Below are 16695 nucleotides of genomic sequence, written 5' to 3' on the forward strand. Positions count from 1 at the left end.
CCATGCAACTCCTAGGGCGAATTTTCTCGAGGAAACCGAACAATAGTTGCAATTAACTATCAGAAGTTGTCCAACCCTTGGAGTACAACTAAGGCAAATCGCTTTATTTTTCCTATCTAATAATCTTAATCAAAATGACTACGTAAGAAACTAGTTGGTCAATGTGCCTTTGCAGACTCGCAGGATAACTTCCGTAACAATTGTTGTAAGGAGAACTATATCAGAAATGTATGATAAACAGTGAAGTAAGAAGCTGAAATTCTCCACACTATGAAGCAGTAACAGAGACTACTAATTAAATATTAACACAAATACAAAGCATACAACCATAGCAATAGTTAAACACCAAAAGCAAAATAGAATAGAACAAAAACCAAGACATGTCACAGGTGAAAGGATGGTTTGTTGTATGGCTCAATCAGTAAAAACAAGCTGTCTTGATATCACCCATGCTAATAGTAGAAATTCACTACAACTAAACAGGCATAAAACAACAAGAAATGTATTCTTTAGCAGAAATCATTCCCATAAATGCTACTGCAAATTATGACATATAAGCTTTGATGAAGGCTTCATTTTGGGTAAAAACATGGTTCCCTGCAAATAAATTTGCATGACCAATAAAATAAGCTTTCTAGTAACAGAACAAACTCAAAACCAAAATCGAAGAGAAATAAATCGTCAAACACGGTCTGGTCCTACGCAAGGGGAATGGAGAGAAAGGGAAGATAAACTAAGTTCGGATTTTTCTACTACCAATAAGAAGGGCAAAAGAACAACAGGACCCCTAAACAAATCTCACATGCACTCTAGTTCATCCTCCTGATCATCTCGTTGATGTAATCTTCACGGTTTCCAGCATCACCGCCTTCAACATAATGATTCCTCTTCTTCTTAAGGCCACCCAATGGTGCCTTAAGCTTGAATGGCCATAAGTAGTTGTTCGCCTGCTTGAAATGGGGTCCAACAGTCAAGATCTCATGGACAAGATCTTCTATGCATATGATGCCATACTTACCCAGACCCTGCAATTGAAAAAAGTGCATATTAGAAACAAGGCTGAGGGTCCTAGAAACAAAATAGAGTAGCTGATCATATCAACAAACAATATACAGAATCACACATGCATCTACACGTCGGTTTAAAAATCAATAGTGAAGGGATAGAACTGCCTTTTATGGTTAACATATAGGCTGTTTTGGATTTCTAGATGGTTTGATTTAACGTGGAGCATGTTTCTAATAGTGTGAAACATCCCATTTGGTGAATCACATGTTTTCTCTTTAAATTAGTAATAGATATAAATCATATAACCGAACCTGTTCAATGATAGAATTGTCAGTCAAAGCAATTCTCTGCTTGTTAAGCTTCCCATAACCCCTCTTGTAAATCAATTCCCTTACGCTCTTCAAGTTGGGATATCTAAAACATGCAAATGATACAAGTAAAGAAATGGACTGAAAACAATATAGGAAATCACATATTATAAGTTCAGGTGTAACATACATACCCATATGTAACGTAAGGCTCCACCCTATGCAACATGTTCACTGTTGCTTTATTAACTTTCAGAAACACTCCATTAAATATCTGTAGCAGAATAAACAGCATTAAAAAACAAATTCAATTTGTTTCAAGGGTGTCCTGAACCCATAACCAACAAAAAAGCTTCACGTCCTTAGTGCTATATAGTTAACTTTGTTCACCCATAAAATAATCAAAGACCATTTCACCAGTAATAGTAATAATATTTTTAACCATCCAATGTATCAACTCTTTGTATAACAAACAAAGCTCCATCCATTTTCATGGCATTAAATATCAACGTGTATCATAATACATTTGAATATTTTCAAATCCTCAGATAGGGGAGGGAAGGCATTCAGCTGGCCAGAACCTCGAGGTTCACATGCACAACAGTTTTAAATAAATAGTGCAACATACATAAAATATTAATAACAAAAAATAAAATATTAGGATGGCCACCACATTTTTAAAATGTTAAGCACGCATGATTGAATACCAGGTTTTAATCCACTACATTAATATTCGTATAAAATAATATTATTTTATATTTCAGCAAAAAACATTTCATATATAAATAAGTGAAAGTTTCCACTGTAAATAATTATATTTATATTTATAACAAGTCTACAAGGGTATACTCAAATATTATTTTTTCAATCATTTGCTTTGCATAAAAACTTTCTTATGATTCAAATCAATTCAACAATTATGTTCACACACATTACTTTTGTACTCAATTTTTTTCTAAATGTTCCAATTATACTGCATGCCAACAACAAATAAATAGAAGAAAACAATGAAGAAGAAATATATATTGAAAAAAAAAAGAATAAACAAAAAAAGAATGAGGCATATGTCTTTTGGGCGCACATTGGCGTGAGGCTTGTGCCTCAGCTGTTTTAACGTTTCAACCTCACACCTTACAGCGTTTTCAATAAACCTCACCCTGAAAACGCACCTCAAGGCAGAAGCCTCATGTGCCTTAAAAAAAGCATTGCAGAAACAATATGCATCTTTCTTTGAAAGGTGCATTTACAACACAAAGGACTTTTTTTCCTTGATCAACAATCAGACTCATCAATATGCATTGTGATGCATACCATTTCTTACGTCTAATGTGCAATATGATAGCAATATGCCATGCCATTTTTTGCTCTTAAACGGATAATTATGTAACACATGTTTCAGATACAATAGTGTATGAGGTCATTACCTGTCTCAAACGCAAGAGCTGCAAAATCTTCCTACTCTTTGGGTCCATGGCATTGATACTGAAAAGTTTCCCAAAATAAAAACATTACAAACTGAAACAAAAAAAAAAAAAAAAAAAAAAAAAAAGAACAATGAGCTAAAGCATTTGAGTAAAGATAACAATGTGCGAACCCCCGAATTCGGATAATAAACAGCAGCTTAGCTTCCGGGTTAACGTAAAAACCTCCTTTCAACTTTGCCTCACGCTTCAATTGAATCAGCTCCTTTTGCTAAACAAAGAAAATGCATTTCCACAATTTCAACAACAACAACAAAACGTATTTCCGTAAAATAAAAAACCATTTCAATTGAATCTGCACGGTTGAAAACGATGTATGATTTGCGACACCATACCTGCTCTTCGTACTCCTTCGCGTACTGCTTAGCTCTGTTGAAAATCAGCTTTCGGTTCTCGGCACTCTTCTTCTTGGTAGCTTGAAGATCTTCCTTCTTTGCCAGAGCCCATTCTTCGGCTCTCTTTTGCTTCTTCAATACCGACTCGGGAACTATAGCTCCTCCCTTGATTTCTTCTTCACCCATCTCTCTCTCTCTCTCTGTAAATTATAAAACAAAATTTATTTATTTATTTATTTAAGTAAAAAAGAATAAGGAGTTCTTGAGCCTGTTCGAAACGTTTTTTGTACTCCAGATAAAATATATCTCATACTAAAATGCTCTGAGTGCAAAAATTGCGATCCAAACAGCCCCCTATTTGAGTTTTAGCCTTTTTCGCAAATTACTCTGTCATTCATTCAATCGAGCCCCTAAAAACCTAATCTCTACAAAAGAAAATCTATTCATTTAAGGGGGAGAAAAAACCCTAAAAAGCTCTAGCCTAACCTGCCCAAAACCCTAGATCCATCAAAAAAACAAACCAACACTTGATGAATCCATTCATCCACACACACAACAACAACAAACACCTAGTTTTTCAATGAGATCTGGGGTAACTGAGCACGAAATAAAGATATCTTTTTCACAGATCGAAGTACTGAACCCTGGAAAACAAAGTAATAGAGAGCATTGAAACATGGAGGATCAGATTGTGACTTACTCTTTCTGCGATCCAACTAGGGTTTTGGGAGTCGAAGAAGAATAATGGCTTTCCCTGCAAAATGTTGAGGAACTTATGCGAGGGTTTTATAGGGTTAGTCGAAGGTGACCTAAACTATCCAACGGCCAAAGATTCGTGGGTCTAAAACAGTGAATTTGAACCGTCCAATGGAGGAAATTGTGAAATGTCTAAAATAGCCATCTACTAAAGGCCTCCGTTTTCGATATAGTTCGTATCCGCGGCCTTGTTTGTGCTACTATTAATAGATCGGATCGAATTATCGTTGGATTAAGTTTTTATCCGAAGTCAATATTGTGATCCAAATCCGATTTGATAAACAAAATATAAATAAACTATAAGGGTAGCGTTCAGAGGCCTTCAAGAAAGCAAAACATCATGCCAAACATTTTTTCAAAATAAGGGTTACAAGTTGAAGAGCCCTTCAATTTTTGTAAATCACTTTTGATAGGGTTAGAGTTTCAGAATGGGTTGATTTTTGGTGAGGATGATCTCCTCGTCATAAAGATCATCCTCGCCAAAAATCAGCCCATTCTAGAACTCTTAACTCATACATTGAAAAAATGTTTAACACAATGTGTGACTTTCTTAGGGCTTCTGAATGCAACCCAACTATAAAATATTTAAATAAGATCTATAATATAATGTTATGAGTTGTCTATTGTTCCTGAGTTGGACTTAGGCTTCAAGAGACGAATTTAAAAGCAAATAAGGCCTTTTTGGTATGGTAAGGGCTTAGACTAAAATGATCCTACGCAGCATGCAATTATCCCCATGAAACTTGTTTCTCTCTTATTATTTCAGTGTTGGACATGTCGTTGGCCTCATAAAATTCTTAAATTTAATTGAAGCAATACATGCACTTTAAAAGCATAGAAAAAACACATTTTCCCCCCCAATCTAACTTTCGTTTGTCTATTATACTTTGGTTGGGCTTGGTTTGGTTCAGTGGGTTTACGTCGTGCTTTTGGATTGTGCTTAACATATTATGTAAGCCTATATTGGATTATTTATTAGGCACAGTATCTTTCTCCACATGCCAGTGTGCATTAGGGCTGTAAATTGATTAGGTTCAGATTAGATCGAGGTTGACTTGGTACCAATCCACGGATCAGACTATCAATAAGTATCGGATTGGGTCAAACCCAATTTTATATACAAAATCTAAATAAACTTCACACCTCTCAACAAATATAAAATATAATTTATATACTTTCTAACATATTATCAGACCGGGTCCTTGTTGGATCGAGAGATGATTGATCTAGATCTGATCTAATAAGATATCGGATCGGATCCTTATCAGAATCCAAAACATCAATCCATACCCGAATTTATCGGAACGGATCAAATCAAATTTTAGGTCTAATCTGATCCAATGACAGCCCTAGTGCGTATGTAAGATGAGCAACAAAAGATTATATGGACCAAAATGATCTAAGAAAGATGGGTTGAAAAGCTAAACTTGCTCTTAAGCTTCAAACTAAGGATGTGTCTGGTAAGCGAAAGTTGAACTCGAGAGTTAGTAATTCTCGCAAGTTATTAAATAGTGTGTTTGGAAAGCTCAACTCATGAGAGTTATCAACTCTCCAACTTTTTAAAATTGAAGCATGTTAACTTTCACCCAAGGAGATGAAAGTGTGAAAGTTTGCAACTTTCACTCTCATCCCTTTTTATAAAAAAAAAATTATTTATTTTTATGATAATGTGAAAATAAAATAAATACTAATAAATTAAAAATCAAATAATAATAATAACAATAAAGGGTTTTGTGACAAAGAAGATGATTATCTTCTCCTCCGCTTCACCACGCTTATGTTTCAGTGTGCATGGGAAAATATAACATCACATTTATTCTATCATAATAAGAGAAGGGTGAGTATAGTTGATCGAAATCCATTATAAATATATATTTTTAAAGTACAAAAATATCATTTGATAGATTTATGAATGCATCCAAAGTAATTTTTACAAATAATATTCTTCTCTTTTAATATTTTCTTGCAATTAACAAAATATGCAACAGCACCCAAATTTGAGGAATCTTTATCCAAGTAATATGCCATAGCATGTGTCCCTTCTCTAGCAATCGGTCATGACGAGAGAATCCATAATTATTTAAATTCACATTCTTGATTGGGCAAAGCTTATATATTAAGATATCACTTGTGAACGAAAGACAACTAAAAATTAAATAAAGCCTCAGCTATTTGAATGCAGTTAGAACTAACTAGATTGAATATTTGAACTTCTTATAGATTGGGTTGGAAGACTACGATATATTAGGGTTTTAGAATCAATAAAGAGAGTAGTTTTCATTTCCTTCACTAATTTTTAGAAGGATGTGTGGTATGTACAACAAAGTCTAATTACAGTACAATTGAGAAGTACTTCAGTATGAGTCGAGACACTAAAAAGATGCGAGTGCAGATGTAGCTAATAAGAAAAGACATGGAGACACATTAAAATATGCCTCGAACGGAGACATAGCTTAAGATAAGAAATTAAATGAGTCCTTATCAAATGACTCACCGGGTGGCATAATATTCAATTGGCTCACAGACGTGGACAAGTTTGGAAACCATGGGTATTTTAGTATCGGGAGACACGACTCCCTAGAGATACACTTTTTATGGGGAAGTGCAATTGTGTATACCAGGCGTACAGATTTACGGTTCCTGTACTTGTCACGTGAGTCGATTGAGTATGCCGCATGGCGGGTCATTTTGTCACGACTCAAATATAATTAATCTTCCGAGCCAAGCTTGCAAGTCATATTCGGTTTTACTCAAGTTGGGCAAATATTTTGATGCTCTTAGGATCTAGTAGATTGGATGGTTAGATCTTTCCACATAGTATAAGCCTTGGTATGTAGCCACCCACACCACCAAAATTTGGTTCTCAACATGAAGCTTTCTTTATGTGATTAGATTTCATAACTTAGAAGAATTGCTTACTTTTGATAACTTAATAAGAATTGCTTACAAACACAAAAATAGAAGAAACCAACTTCATATCTCATACTGTTGATAAAAGTCTAGCAAGGGTTGTTGATCCAATTGAAAGAGTTCACTCTGTTGAACATGGGTTCTACCCATTTGTTGTTGTTGTTGGACTTGTTGATGAGAACTGTAGTAAGCAAGTTCACCTTGTGTCTTTGCAAGTTCACATTGAACCATATTTATCTGTTGTTGTAATTGAAAGATAATCCCAACACAGCCATAAACTGGGTCTTGAACTCGTGACGCGGCCTCGAATGACACACAATCAGCTGCTTCTGCACGTTGATGGACCGGAAGTCGCTGCATTACGATGAATCATGAATGGTCTTAACAGGGTAAGTAATTTATTTAGTTTGGGATCTTGACATCAAACAATGTCTTCTAATAGAAAGAAACAAACATTTTTGAAACTCGAACCAAAAGTTTTTGTAGAATATTTAACATAAGAGCTCAACACATTTTTTTTTTTTTTTTTTGTAGATAAGAGGACATAACGCCTTAACGTCCTTGAGACTGTTTGAAGTATTCAAATTGGACTACCAACGGATGCTTATCGGTTTAGATATAGTAATATCCGAATCCGAATCCGAAAATTTTATCCGATATCCGAATTTGAATTTGAATCCAACGGATGTTCTAAAATTCTATTCGAATTCGAATTATTTGTATACATAAAAATCATAATTTTTCCTTATCAAATTGATTTTTTATTATTAAAAAAAAAACTTATTATATATTATATTATTTATATAAAAAATTAATCATATATTATATTTTATCGGATATTATCGAATTTGAAATGTTAATATCCGAATCTGTATCCGATAACGATTCGAATATATAAAACTATCCAAATTCGATATCCAAAATTTTCGAATAATATCCGATTTTCAAATTCAATTTCGAATCGGATTCGAATTTTCAACTATCTATTGACACTCCTATATTCAAATATCAAATCCAAGTTGAGAGAGAGCACACATAAAATAAAATAAAATAAACTTGAATCATCAATATTTTGAAATTTAATACCCATTTGATATTTTGATATGGAGAATCATATTTTGTAATAAAAATGCCAGTTTTTCTCACTTTTAACAACTAAATGATAATTTTTCATAGAAAATCATTAAGTTATTAAGAGAAATTTAATCTTAAAATGAAATTATGATTATATGTTTCAAATGAGTATCAATATTTAAGATTCTCTTTCTATCTCTCTCCAACACACATTAATTAAGTAAAAAAAAAAAAAAAATTAAAAGAATTACCTGTAACATTCTACTTATATTGCTGGCACCAAATATCTTATGAACAGAAGCAAATCTTTGTGGATTGGTTGATGGAAAATAAGGGGCCAAAACACAATCTTCATGACATTTTCTCCTCAGTGATTTGCAAGCTGCACAACGAGTGGAATTAGACATTGTTGGATTCTCAAAAATCTATAAAGATTTTTCTTTGATCTTTGGAGATATCAGAATCTATTAAGAGATTTTTTATTTTATTTTTTTATTGTGATATATAAAAGATGAGAGATATGAGAGGTGTGAGTAGGATTCTAATGTTGGAAAGATCACTAACGGCTACAATTTCAAAATGAGAAAAAAAAAAAAGGTAAGTTGGTAGATGTTTGAGAAGCTTTCCTGAATTAGAAAGTCATGTTGGTGGAAAGAAAAGAAAAAAAAAATGAAAGTAAGATCATAACCAAAAATATACAACCCCTCGCCAAAAATAAATAAAAATTCGTACTGTGTAGGTAGGTAGGCCCCGAAAACTTTTAGTTAGTGTGCTACATTCTCAAGGTGCAAACACGTATGTATATTTAGAAGGGAATTCTTAGGTGACCCCAAGGTCATTGAATACTTCCTTGCAACCAAAAATGCCATGTGGCACACCTCCCCCTCATGTCCATCGATCACGGAGTCTAGACGGTCAAGACCTATGCTTCAGTCTAGATAATTTTTTTTTTATCTTTTTAAGTTTTTTTTTCGTAAAATATCTACAATCATATAAAACTTAATTAGTAGGAAGAGACCCAAAAACTTAATTAATATCTCATTTAGAGTTCAATCGGTTTAACCCACCAGTCCGACAATTTGGATTGATCCGATCAGTCGTACAGGCCAATACTGACCAATCCAGTTTTTATCATGGTGGATAGTGGATATGATTAGTATTGAATATTGACTTTATTTTATTTGCATAGCTTGTTAATTATAAGGAATTAAAACTTGAATTTGATTATATTATATTAATTGAAATTTGAAATTTTAAAATTAACCACGTTCCTACTTCATAATGAATCAAGTTAAAAGAAACCCAAAGGCAAGAAATAATCAATCAGGGAACGTGTCTGTCGACCATCAAACGTGCCAGGTGAGAAAACTGTGATCAAAGGCTTGAGATTCACCCTCTTTAGTGTCTAGAAATTATTAGAGAACCAGAGAAGCGAAGGTTGACAACTTGATCTTGGCTCTTTAGAATTGGTAGAAGCTACCTACACCAAAGAAAATACATTTGAGATACCAGCGTTCTCCGATAAATGAAATACCATTTGACCTAGGTCTACCATAAAAGTTTAACACAAAATTACTTAAATGCACTCACCTTCAATCCCAAGCCAAAAAACCAGGTTTTCTCCCAAAAATACCTAGAGAATTTATTTTTTGACCCTAGTCTTCAACCTAAAGATTTTATTCCTGTTATCAACTTTCAGAAGTATATCGAAAAATCTAAGGATTTTTTACAAGGGATTGAATACAATGTTGAATAGGTTGGGAGAAAAATCGAGATTTTTTTCCTAGGAGGATAAAGGAAGAGGGTATTTAAGTCCTCTCAATTAATATTCCACAATAGACCAAGGTCAAAGAGTATATCATTAATATTCACCAAAATATGGCTGGAGTGTAATCCCGTCAAAGTTTTTTATCTATTTAAAAAAAGTCCCTGCATGGGGTAGGGGAGTGTCCTTCAAGAGCTATTTGGGAACTTACATTATTAGGGTTCCATTGCAATATGCAGGATAGAATTTAAGACAACCATTCAAATTTTCACGTCGTGTCCATACCTTAACATGTAATACAATTTCCTCTACAAATGGCACTAATTTTTATGTTTCTCTAACCATGTAAGGTGCTGTCAGGAGTGGGAGAGGTCAAGCCCACACACTCTTTGAACTTTCCTCGAGTTGACACGCCTAAGATCAATTGTCCCATGTAAACATCATGAATCAACTGTGCTGGATATTGGAATCCTTAGATACCATATCAAATAGCATTAAAGAAAAATCCCAACCGTTGCATTTGTGATGCTATTTGAAAATCCAGTGCAGTTCGTGCCATGCAACCAGAACTAAGCTTGATAGGATAAAACATATACTAGATTGACATATTACACAAGCACGGTCATCTCTGAAAATGACTAGTGATACATAAGATATAACACGTCCGATGGGCAGAGATAAGGTGTTCCCATAAAACAGTACAATGTAAACTCCAGAGATCATTTGGCAAGGTTCTCGTACAACAAACAATGGAAATGATGCATGGCTTGCTCAACATTAGGAGCATACCTGCCACTGCAGTATGCTGGTGATTCAAGGCCCTTTTGAACACCTTCGCACAATGTGATATCTTCCATCTACACAATCTCCAAGACAGCCACATTATTTCCTAGGATTTAGGATTTCACACTACCAATATCATTTCTACACATACAAAAGAAAAGAAGGCATTTCTAGCATAAAGGAGCATTCCTGGTTTGTCTATACCTGTACTCTTTTGCTTTCTTCTAGACTTCTCTCGATGAAAGATTTGTCATCCTGAGGCATTAGAGGAATTATAGCTCAGCGAATTTGAAAGATAATGGTATTGGAAATATTGACAGCATATATAACAGTTCCAACTAGGAAGAGCTACTGCCTAATAAAGAACATTTCTTTCTTCAAAAAATAAGGCCTGTCCAACACAAACAGATATTATTTTTACTATTATTATTGTGGGTAGGTATTTGTATATGTTTTTCACACATTTTTTTTTTCTTTTTTGTGTTTTTTGGCAGTTCAGTAGGGCCCATTCTTAAACTTCTAACCCTACCAACTGTCGGTTCAAGAGTTTTCGGTGAAATAGACAGTTCAGATTGTTTCAACTTTGAATCTACTTTAGCTTGGGTTAGAAGTGTCAGAATTAGCTGATTTTTTATGAGGATGATCTCCATGACGAGAATATCCTCCTAGCCAAAAAAAAAAAAAGACGTACATGACAACTAAATAGCAAAAAATGGAAATGAGTGAACTTGAAATTCATCACATATCCAACTTCATTGACATCCTTTCCTACATGAGCTACTAGTGTTACGCAACCCATTTATTGTCCCCTACTTTGGTTTATTAGGAGTAAATAAAGAAGAATTACCTTAAGAGAATCTTCAAGGAAATAGTCAAATATCACTCGACATTTATTGGGTCCCAATGGGAGTACAAGATTTGTGTCCATCCATGGACCATACCTAGGAATCCCAAAATCTCAAGATATCAGACCACACATTATCATAAATTGATAAGAAGGTCAGTAAACTCAAGTAAGGAACCATCCAGTGATCGAACTAGTACCTATTGATCATAAAGTTTGGGTAGATGAAAGCATATATAGCTTTTGATCCAAGACGATCAAAATCATCTCCGTTTTCCACCAAGCCACTTTCACATAATTGGATGCTAACTTTCTCAAATGACTATTTCATCAACAAAATTCTATCAGATATTGCAACATAAATCATCAAGGATACTAGTCCAAAACACTCATAATGACGTGATAATGTGGCAATGCTCTTCTTGACAACATCAATCAATAATAATTTAAGAGAAGAACATTACTTTTAATACCAAAGGAAAAGAACTAAGTAATGAGCATACTTTTGTGGAGTAGGAGTCAAGCTTAAGGCCAGATGCAAGACCTGTGTGTGCATATGGAACATGATAGCCACCATCTAAATAGTTGTCACAGAATACCTGCATTAAAAAAAAATATAGATAAAATTTGTGAGTGGCATATACAAATTGTCATCTTAAAATAATTGTGACAATATAAAATAAAAAGAGAGCTTCCATTGCCACACCAACTTTTACTAATGCCTCCCCAAGATGTGTGCTAATTCTTTGGTGATTTACATACAAATTGGGGTGGCGTTAGCAAAAGTTGGTGTGCTAATAGAATCTCTCAATAAAAAGCACCGCCAGAATTAATATGCTAACATAAAGGAACCTAGATGTGCATTTATAGTGGACTTAGAATACTAAAGGAGCAAACCTTCCAGTTACAGTTGATAGTATATTCACGTCTACAAACAAAACTTAGCGACGAATCAATCCCATTGGTACTCAGTATATCTGAACAGCTACCAAGCCATTCAGTTTCCACTATCTTGTTATCACCTTTCGGTCGAGGCAGAATATCTTTGTCCAAATTTACAAGTACAAAAGGCCCCCAGGTGGTTACTTGCAATGGTATAAGCCCAAATTCCTATTCTCCATGACCAAGGAAAAAAGAGAGCAAAGATTATCCCTCAATTCAGAAAATGTTGAAGGGGAAAGGAAGTAAGATAACTATCAAGATGAAACTATTCCATACATTTACGTTAAAGTTCTGTATTCCTGATATTCTCGTAGCCTTGAGGAGTACCCCATCCAACCCATAGGCCCATCCCTACAATGTTAAGATTTTAGATTTATTGTTTGGATAATCATATAGTGGAACATAATAAAAATCGACACAGAAGTACTCAAAGTTATCTTCATTTACTTATGCATGCATTTGAAGAACAAGAATTCAGGCTAACTAATTCTAACAAGAATCCAATCTATCATATCATGGCATAAAAAGAGTCTACAATACGAAATGATATTCTGCCAAGAAACATTGTAGAAACTTACATGATAAGGGCATACAAAACAAGATTTTTGCCCACTGCCCGATGCAAGAATAGAAGCATGATGGCGACATACATTGTGAAATGCTTGAACTTTCCCAGTAGCATCTCGACATACCACATACTGTACACTTCCCAAACTGCTGCGCTTATCTAATTAGCTACCTTAAAATAAAGGGATCCATGAATGAAATGACTTCTAATATGGCAATACTTGTATTTTAATATTAAAATTGTATAATAACTCATAGATAGTTGGGAAGATAGAAGTACCTGCCAGTGAAAAAATCATGAGGACATTTTATTTGTTCAGTAAATCCTGACAGTCAAGAGATAGAAAACACTGAAGATTCTTGACAAAAATACACATCTTTTGCTCAATCTTAATAATGGTTATCAGAAAAAATTAATAAATAAATAAAGCCGTATCCATTTTAGTGCAATAAGTTGAACAGCTATAAAATAACTGAAATAAATTGAATTTTTCATGACTCATGATTAGATAAGATCGTAGAACCATCGGGAGCAACAAGTGGAAAAGATTATAAACATCAAGTTAACCTAATTAGAAATGAAATGAACACAGAAGGGAAAGGGTTGATAAAAATTATACTAGTATTCAGAATTTGCACGCTTGAAGTAAAATCAAACTTAATTAGTACAGAAATGTATTCAAAAAATCAATTAAAAAATGAAAATTTTGTATGTAATAGTGTTGGAATAAACTTGTTACAAGAATGAAAGTTCAAATGGCAGTAATAATTTGCCCTTGCTAAACACATTATTGCTCATTGTTTAGAATGATGCAACAAGAGCAACATAGTCTTCTCACTAGAGCTTCCAGTTATAAAAAATTGAGGGCAATAAGAATAACTTCTCCCCAATTCATTGGGCGAATAATGCTTAGAAGTTGAGATTGTTGGCCAGTTATTTAAGGTCCAAACTTATGCAGTAAAAACCTTGTTCTCCATATGGAGTGAGCCATATTTGGTTCATATCAATGCAATAGAGAAACATCCTTAATGACACATTTGACCTTATTAAATGCAGCATTTATCATTGTTCTTGTCAATACAATAAGAGGTAACTTTCTATTTAACAAGGCCAACTTTGTCTTTTCACTAGGAAGGTAGCACCTCAACATGGACTTCAAACTTGGAATTATGTCTCGCCTTGTCCCCAACTAATACCGAGTTGACTTACAAAGCCATCTCGTTTAAGACAAAATAAACCAGTTAACTTGGTTTAAAAGTAGTTATTAATATATGCTTTTATTCAAAAATTATAATTTTTTAATTATAAATTATGGTGGATTATAAGATGCTCAATCACAAAATCGTATTCCAATATAGAAAATAAATATTTAAACATTAAAAAATTAATAATAATGCTGAAGTAACCTCAAGATTGGACTTCACATCACACACCCTGAAGTTAGTGTATGGGAAGCATAGATACTTTTCCTCAAGATACAAGTGAAAAAGCATCTATGGTTCCTATCCACTTTCATGTCAGGGTGTGCGATGTGAGGTCCAATCTTGAGGTAACTTCAGCACAACTAAAAAATTAATTGTTTTTATCAAAAATTGCAAAACCAGTTGGCTTGAACGAGTTATGTCGGATCTTAGAAGTGCTTCCTTTACATTGTAAATCTTGCTCGTTCACAAACCACCGAGATGACTCGCCTGAGTCATCTGGGCTTGGATGATTTTTAAATGAGTCTTTTATTGTGCAAACCCTTGAAGTACTTTCTACATATTCTCCCTTGAAGTTGAAATAATTCCCTTCAAACCTTACTTTTCCAACTTAGTTACAAATTCTCCCTCACGGGTCATTTACTTTTAATGGCCAGATTACCTCTCTAATGTAGGTTGAGTCTATGAAGTTTGCGACAAATTTCTACGATAATAAAGAACTAAATCCTACTAAAAAAGAAAAAAAGTAAACTTCGATAACTACATGAGTGTCTTGAAACTTATAAAATCTTAAAAACTAATTAGAGAAATCAAATCAAATTGAGAAGAGATTACCGATTACGCACCTACGGCTTGCCATCCTCGATAAAAGACACGATCAAGTTCTAGGGCATGAAAGGAAGGATCTGTGTACCAGGAACTAGAAGGAGTTACGGCTTCTTGTAAAGGGATTTTAGGGTTAAAATCTTCAACAATTCTTCGAGCTTCGATTGAATTATCGAATGAAAATAAAGAGAGGGGTTTCGATGGAGAGTAGGAGTTGCAGATCTGTTTTAAGATCTGAGGGGGAGAGTTAGGGATTGAAGTTCTGGTTTTCTGTAATTTTAGGGATTCTAAGGGGAGAGAAAGCGGTTTTAGGATCGCCATGGCGGGTGTTTCAGAGCTCTCACTGTTCCTGCCGTCCCTGCAATCCACTTCTTTTAAATATTTGGGTGATTTAAACATACTCCTCCGATTTTTGGTGAATATTTGAGATACCCCTCTCTGTTTTTGAACCGATGACAACCCCTTTGACCCATGTCTCCTTTAAGACACTGGCGTACAATGACATGAATATCCTCGTCTTTAACTTTATTCTAAACCCTTGTTTTTCTCTCCAAAACTATCATCTTAAACAATTGTAAGCATATGAAAAAAATTACTTTAGGAATCAATCCAATAATAGATAAGATAAAATGAGAATGGTAAAAAAAATATATTAAGATGGGTGAATAGTAAGACTAGAAAAAATAAAATAAATAAAATGGGCACATTAAAAATATTTGGAGTAGTTTCAATAACAAATAAAATAAGAGAATCATTTGAAATATTTTGGAGAAAAAGTAACATTATCACAAAATGAACATGGGAGATAAGAATGTTGTGATATATGAGTGTTAAAATTTAAAAAGATCGTAAGAAATGATTATTGTATCATCGAATTCAATGTACTCAATACAGTATTTGAAAAGGGAAATTGAGGTGACTTGAAAATACAAGGAATTGGTGAAGGAATTCAACACCTTCTGCTAAATTTCAACACATGTTTACTTGAGTTTTATTGGTGGGAAACTAATAGAACTTTCCATTCCTCAAGAGTTTTCGAGAATTCTTCTTGATGATGTAACTTGTAATTATTCTTGAAGGTAATTTAATAATAAGGGCGAGGTCCCTTTAACCCCAGCTTACCCATCAAAATAATAATAATAAAAATCGAAAAAGGTCATTTGACATGGATGGACACATGCAAAGAAGAGTAGTTTTTTTTTTGTGCTTAAAGTGCTCACAAGCTCTCCAATGTATGCCGTGTCAAGCATAGCAAAGGTAGTTTTGTAAATAACAAGGATTGTTCTATAAATTGGGGATGCCTCAACTGGAGATGTAGTTCTCTATAGTGATTGGGATAAGTTATCGATGATGATGGTCAATTTTCATTGTGTGCTAATCACACCATTTAATGAACGTCCCTTGTTCAGTATTGCCTCTCCTACTTCCTTGGGCTCTTGCAAGTTAATGAGGTTTGAAGTGTGTTTGGTAACACTTTTTAAGGTTGAAGTCTGGAGTCTGGAACTATTTTCTATTTTTTGATTTTTAGTTCAAAATTTTTGGATTTCAATTCTGAAGTATGGAATCTGAAATGAAACAACGCTAATCACAACATTTAATCAACGTCCCTCATTCAATATTGCCTCTATTACTTTCTTAGGCTCTTGCAAGTCAATGAGGTTTAAGTATATTTGGTAACACTTCTTAAGGTTGAAGTTTGAAGTTTGGAACTATTTTCTATTTTCTGATTTCTGGTTCAAAACTTCTGGATTTCGATTCTGAAGTATGGAATCTAAAATGAAACAAACAAGATTTTTGCATCTGAAGTCTGATTTTTAAAGGTAGATCACCTCCATTCAAATTTCAGAAGTGTTACCAAACATAGATTTAATCATGCTTGAAACAATCCTTTAGT

The 16695-nt window shown here is 34.0% G+C and overlaps 2 protein-coding genes and 1 pseudogene across 5 annotated transcripts; all 3 read right to left on the reverse strand.

Annotated features, from left to right (window-relative positions):
* Nucleotides 1-486: 486 nt before the first annotated feature.
* LOC147397535 (large ribosomal subunit protein uL30w) lies at nucleotides 487-3980 on the reverse strand. 2 transcript variants are annotated; one of them, XM_086449276.1, is made up of 7 exons: nucleotides 3833-3980; nucleotides 3133-3328; nucleotides 2911-3008; nucleotides 2741-2798; nucleotides 1511-1590; nucleotides 1320-1422; nucleotides 487-1025 (listed from the first exon to the last, which is right to left on the reverse strand). In XM_086449276.1, the coding sequence occupies exons 2-7, from the start codon at nucleotides 3316-3318 to the stop codon at nucleotides 810-812; spliced, it is 741 nt and encodes a 246-aa protein (XP_086305402.1). In that variant the 5' UTR covers nucleotides 3319-3328; nucleotides 3833-3980; the 3' UTR covers nucleotides 487-809. The 2 variants fall into 2 exon arrangements, with proteins under 2 accessions (XP_086305402.1, XP_086305401.1); XM_086449275.1 differs by having other exon boundaries at nucleotides 3133-3332; nucleotides 3833-3976.
* A 2881-nt stretch (nucleotides 3981-6861) lies between these two features.
* LOC147397536 (LOB domain-containing protein 23 pseudogene) lies at nucleotides 6862-8279 on the reverse strand (annotated as a pseudogene).
* Nucleotides 8280-10262: 1983 nt separating this feature from the next.
* Nucleotides 10263-15173, reverse strand: LOC147397537 (choline monooxygenase, putative (CMO-like)). Of its 3 annotated transcripts, none has more exons than XM_086449277.1 (10): nucleotides 14822-15172; nucleotides 13054-13099; nucleotides 12785-12920; nucleotides 12483-12557; nucleotides 12162-12374; nucleotides 11768-11863; nucleotides 11465-11586; nucleotides 11268-11361; nucleotides 10625-10675; nucleotides 10263-10494 (listed from the first exon to the last, which is right to left on the reverse strand). In XM_086449277.1, exons 1-10 carry the CDS (start codon nucleotides 15120-15122, stop codon nucleotides 10357-10359), a joined length of 1272 nt encoding a protein of 423 aa, XP_086305403.1. In that variant the 5' UTR covers nucleotides 15123-15172; the 3' UTR covers nucleotides 10263-10356. The 3 variants fall into 3 exon arrangements, with proteins under 3 accessions (XP_086305403.1, XP_086305406.1, XP_086305405.1); XM_086449280.1 differs by having other exon boundaries at nucleotides 14811-14979; XM_086449279.1 differs by lacking the exons at nucleotides 11268-11361; nucleotides 11465-11586 and having other exon boundaries at nucleotides 14822-15173.
* Between the last annotated feature and the right edge of the window lie 1522 nt (nucleotides 15174-16695).

Source organism: Akebia trifoliata, chromosome 8 (assembly GCF_017979445.1).
Source record: "Akebia trifoliata isolate Shusen 1 chromosome 8, ASM1797944v1, whole genome shotgun sequence".
NCBI lineage: Eukaryota > Viridiplantae > Streptophyta > Magnoliopsida > Ranunculales > Lardizabalaceae > Akebia > Akebia trifoliata.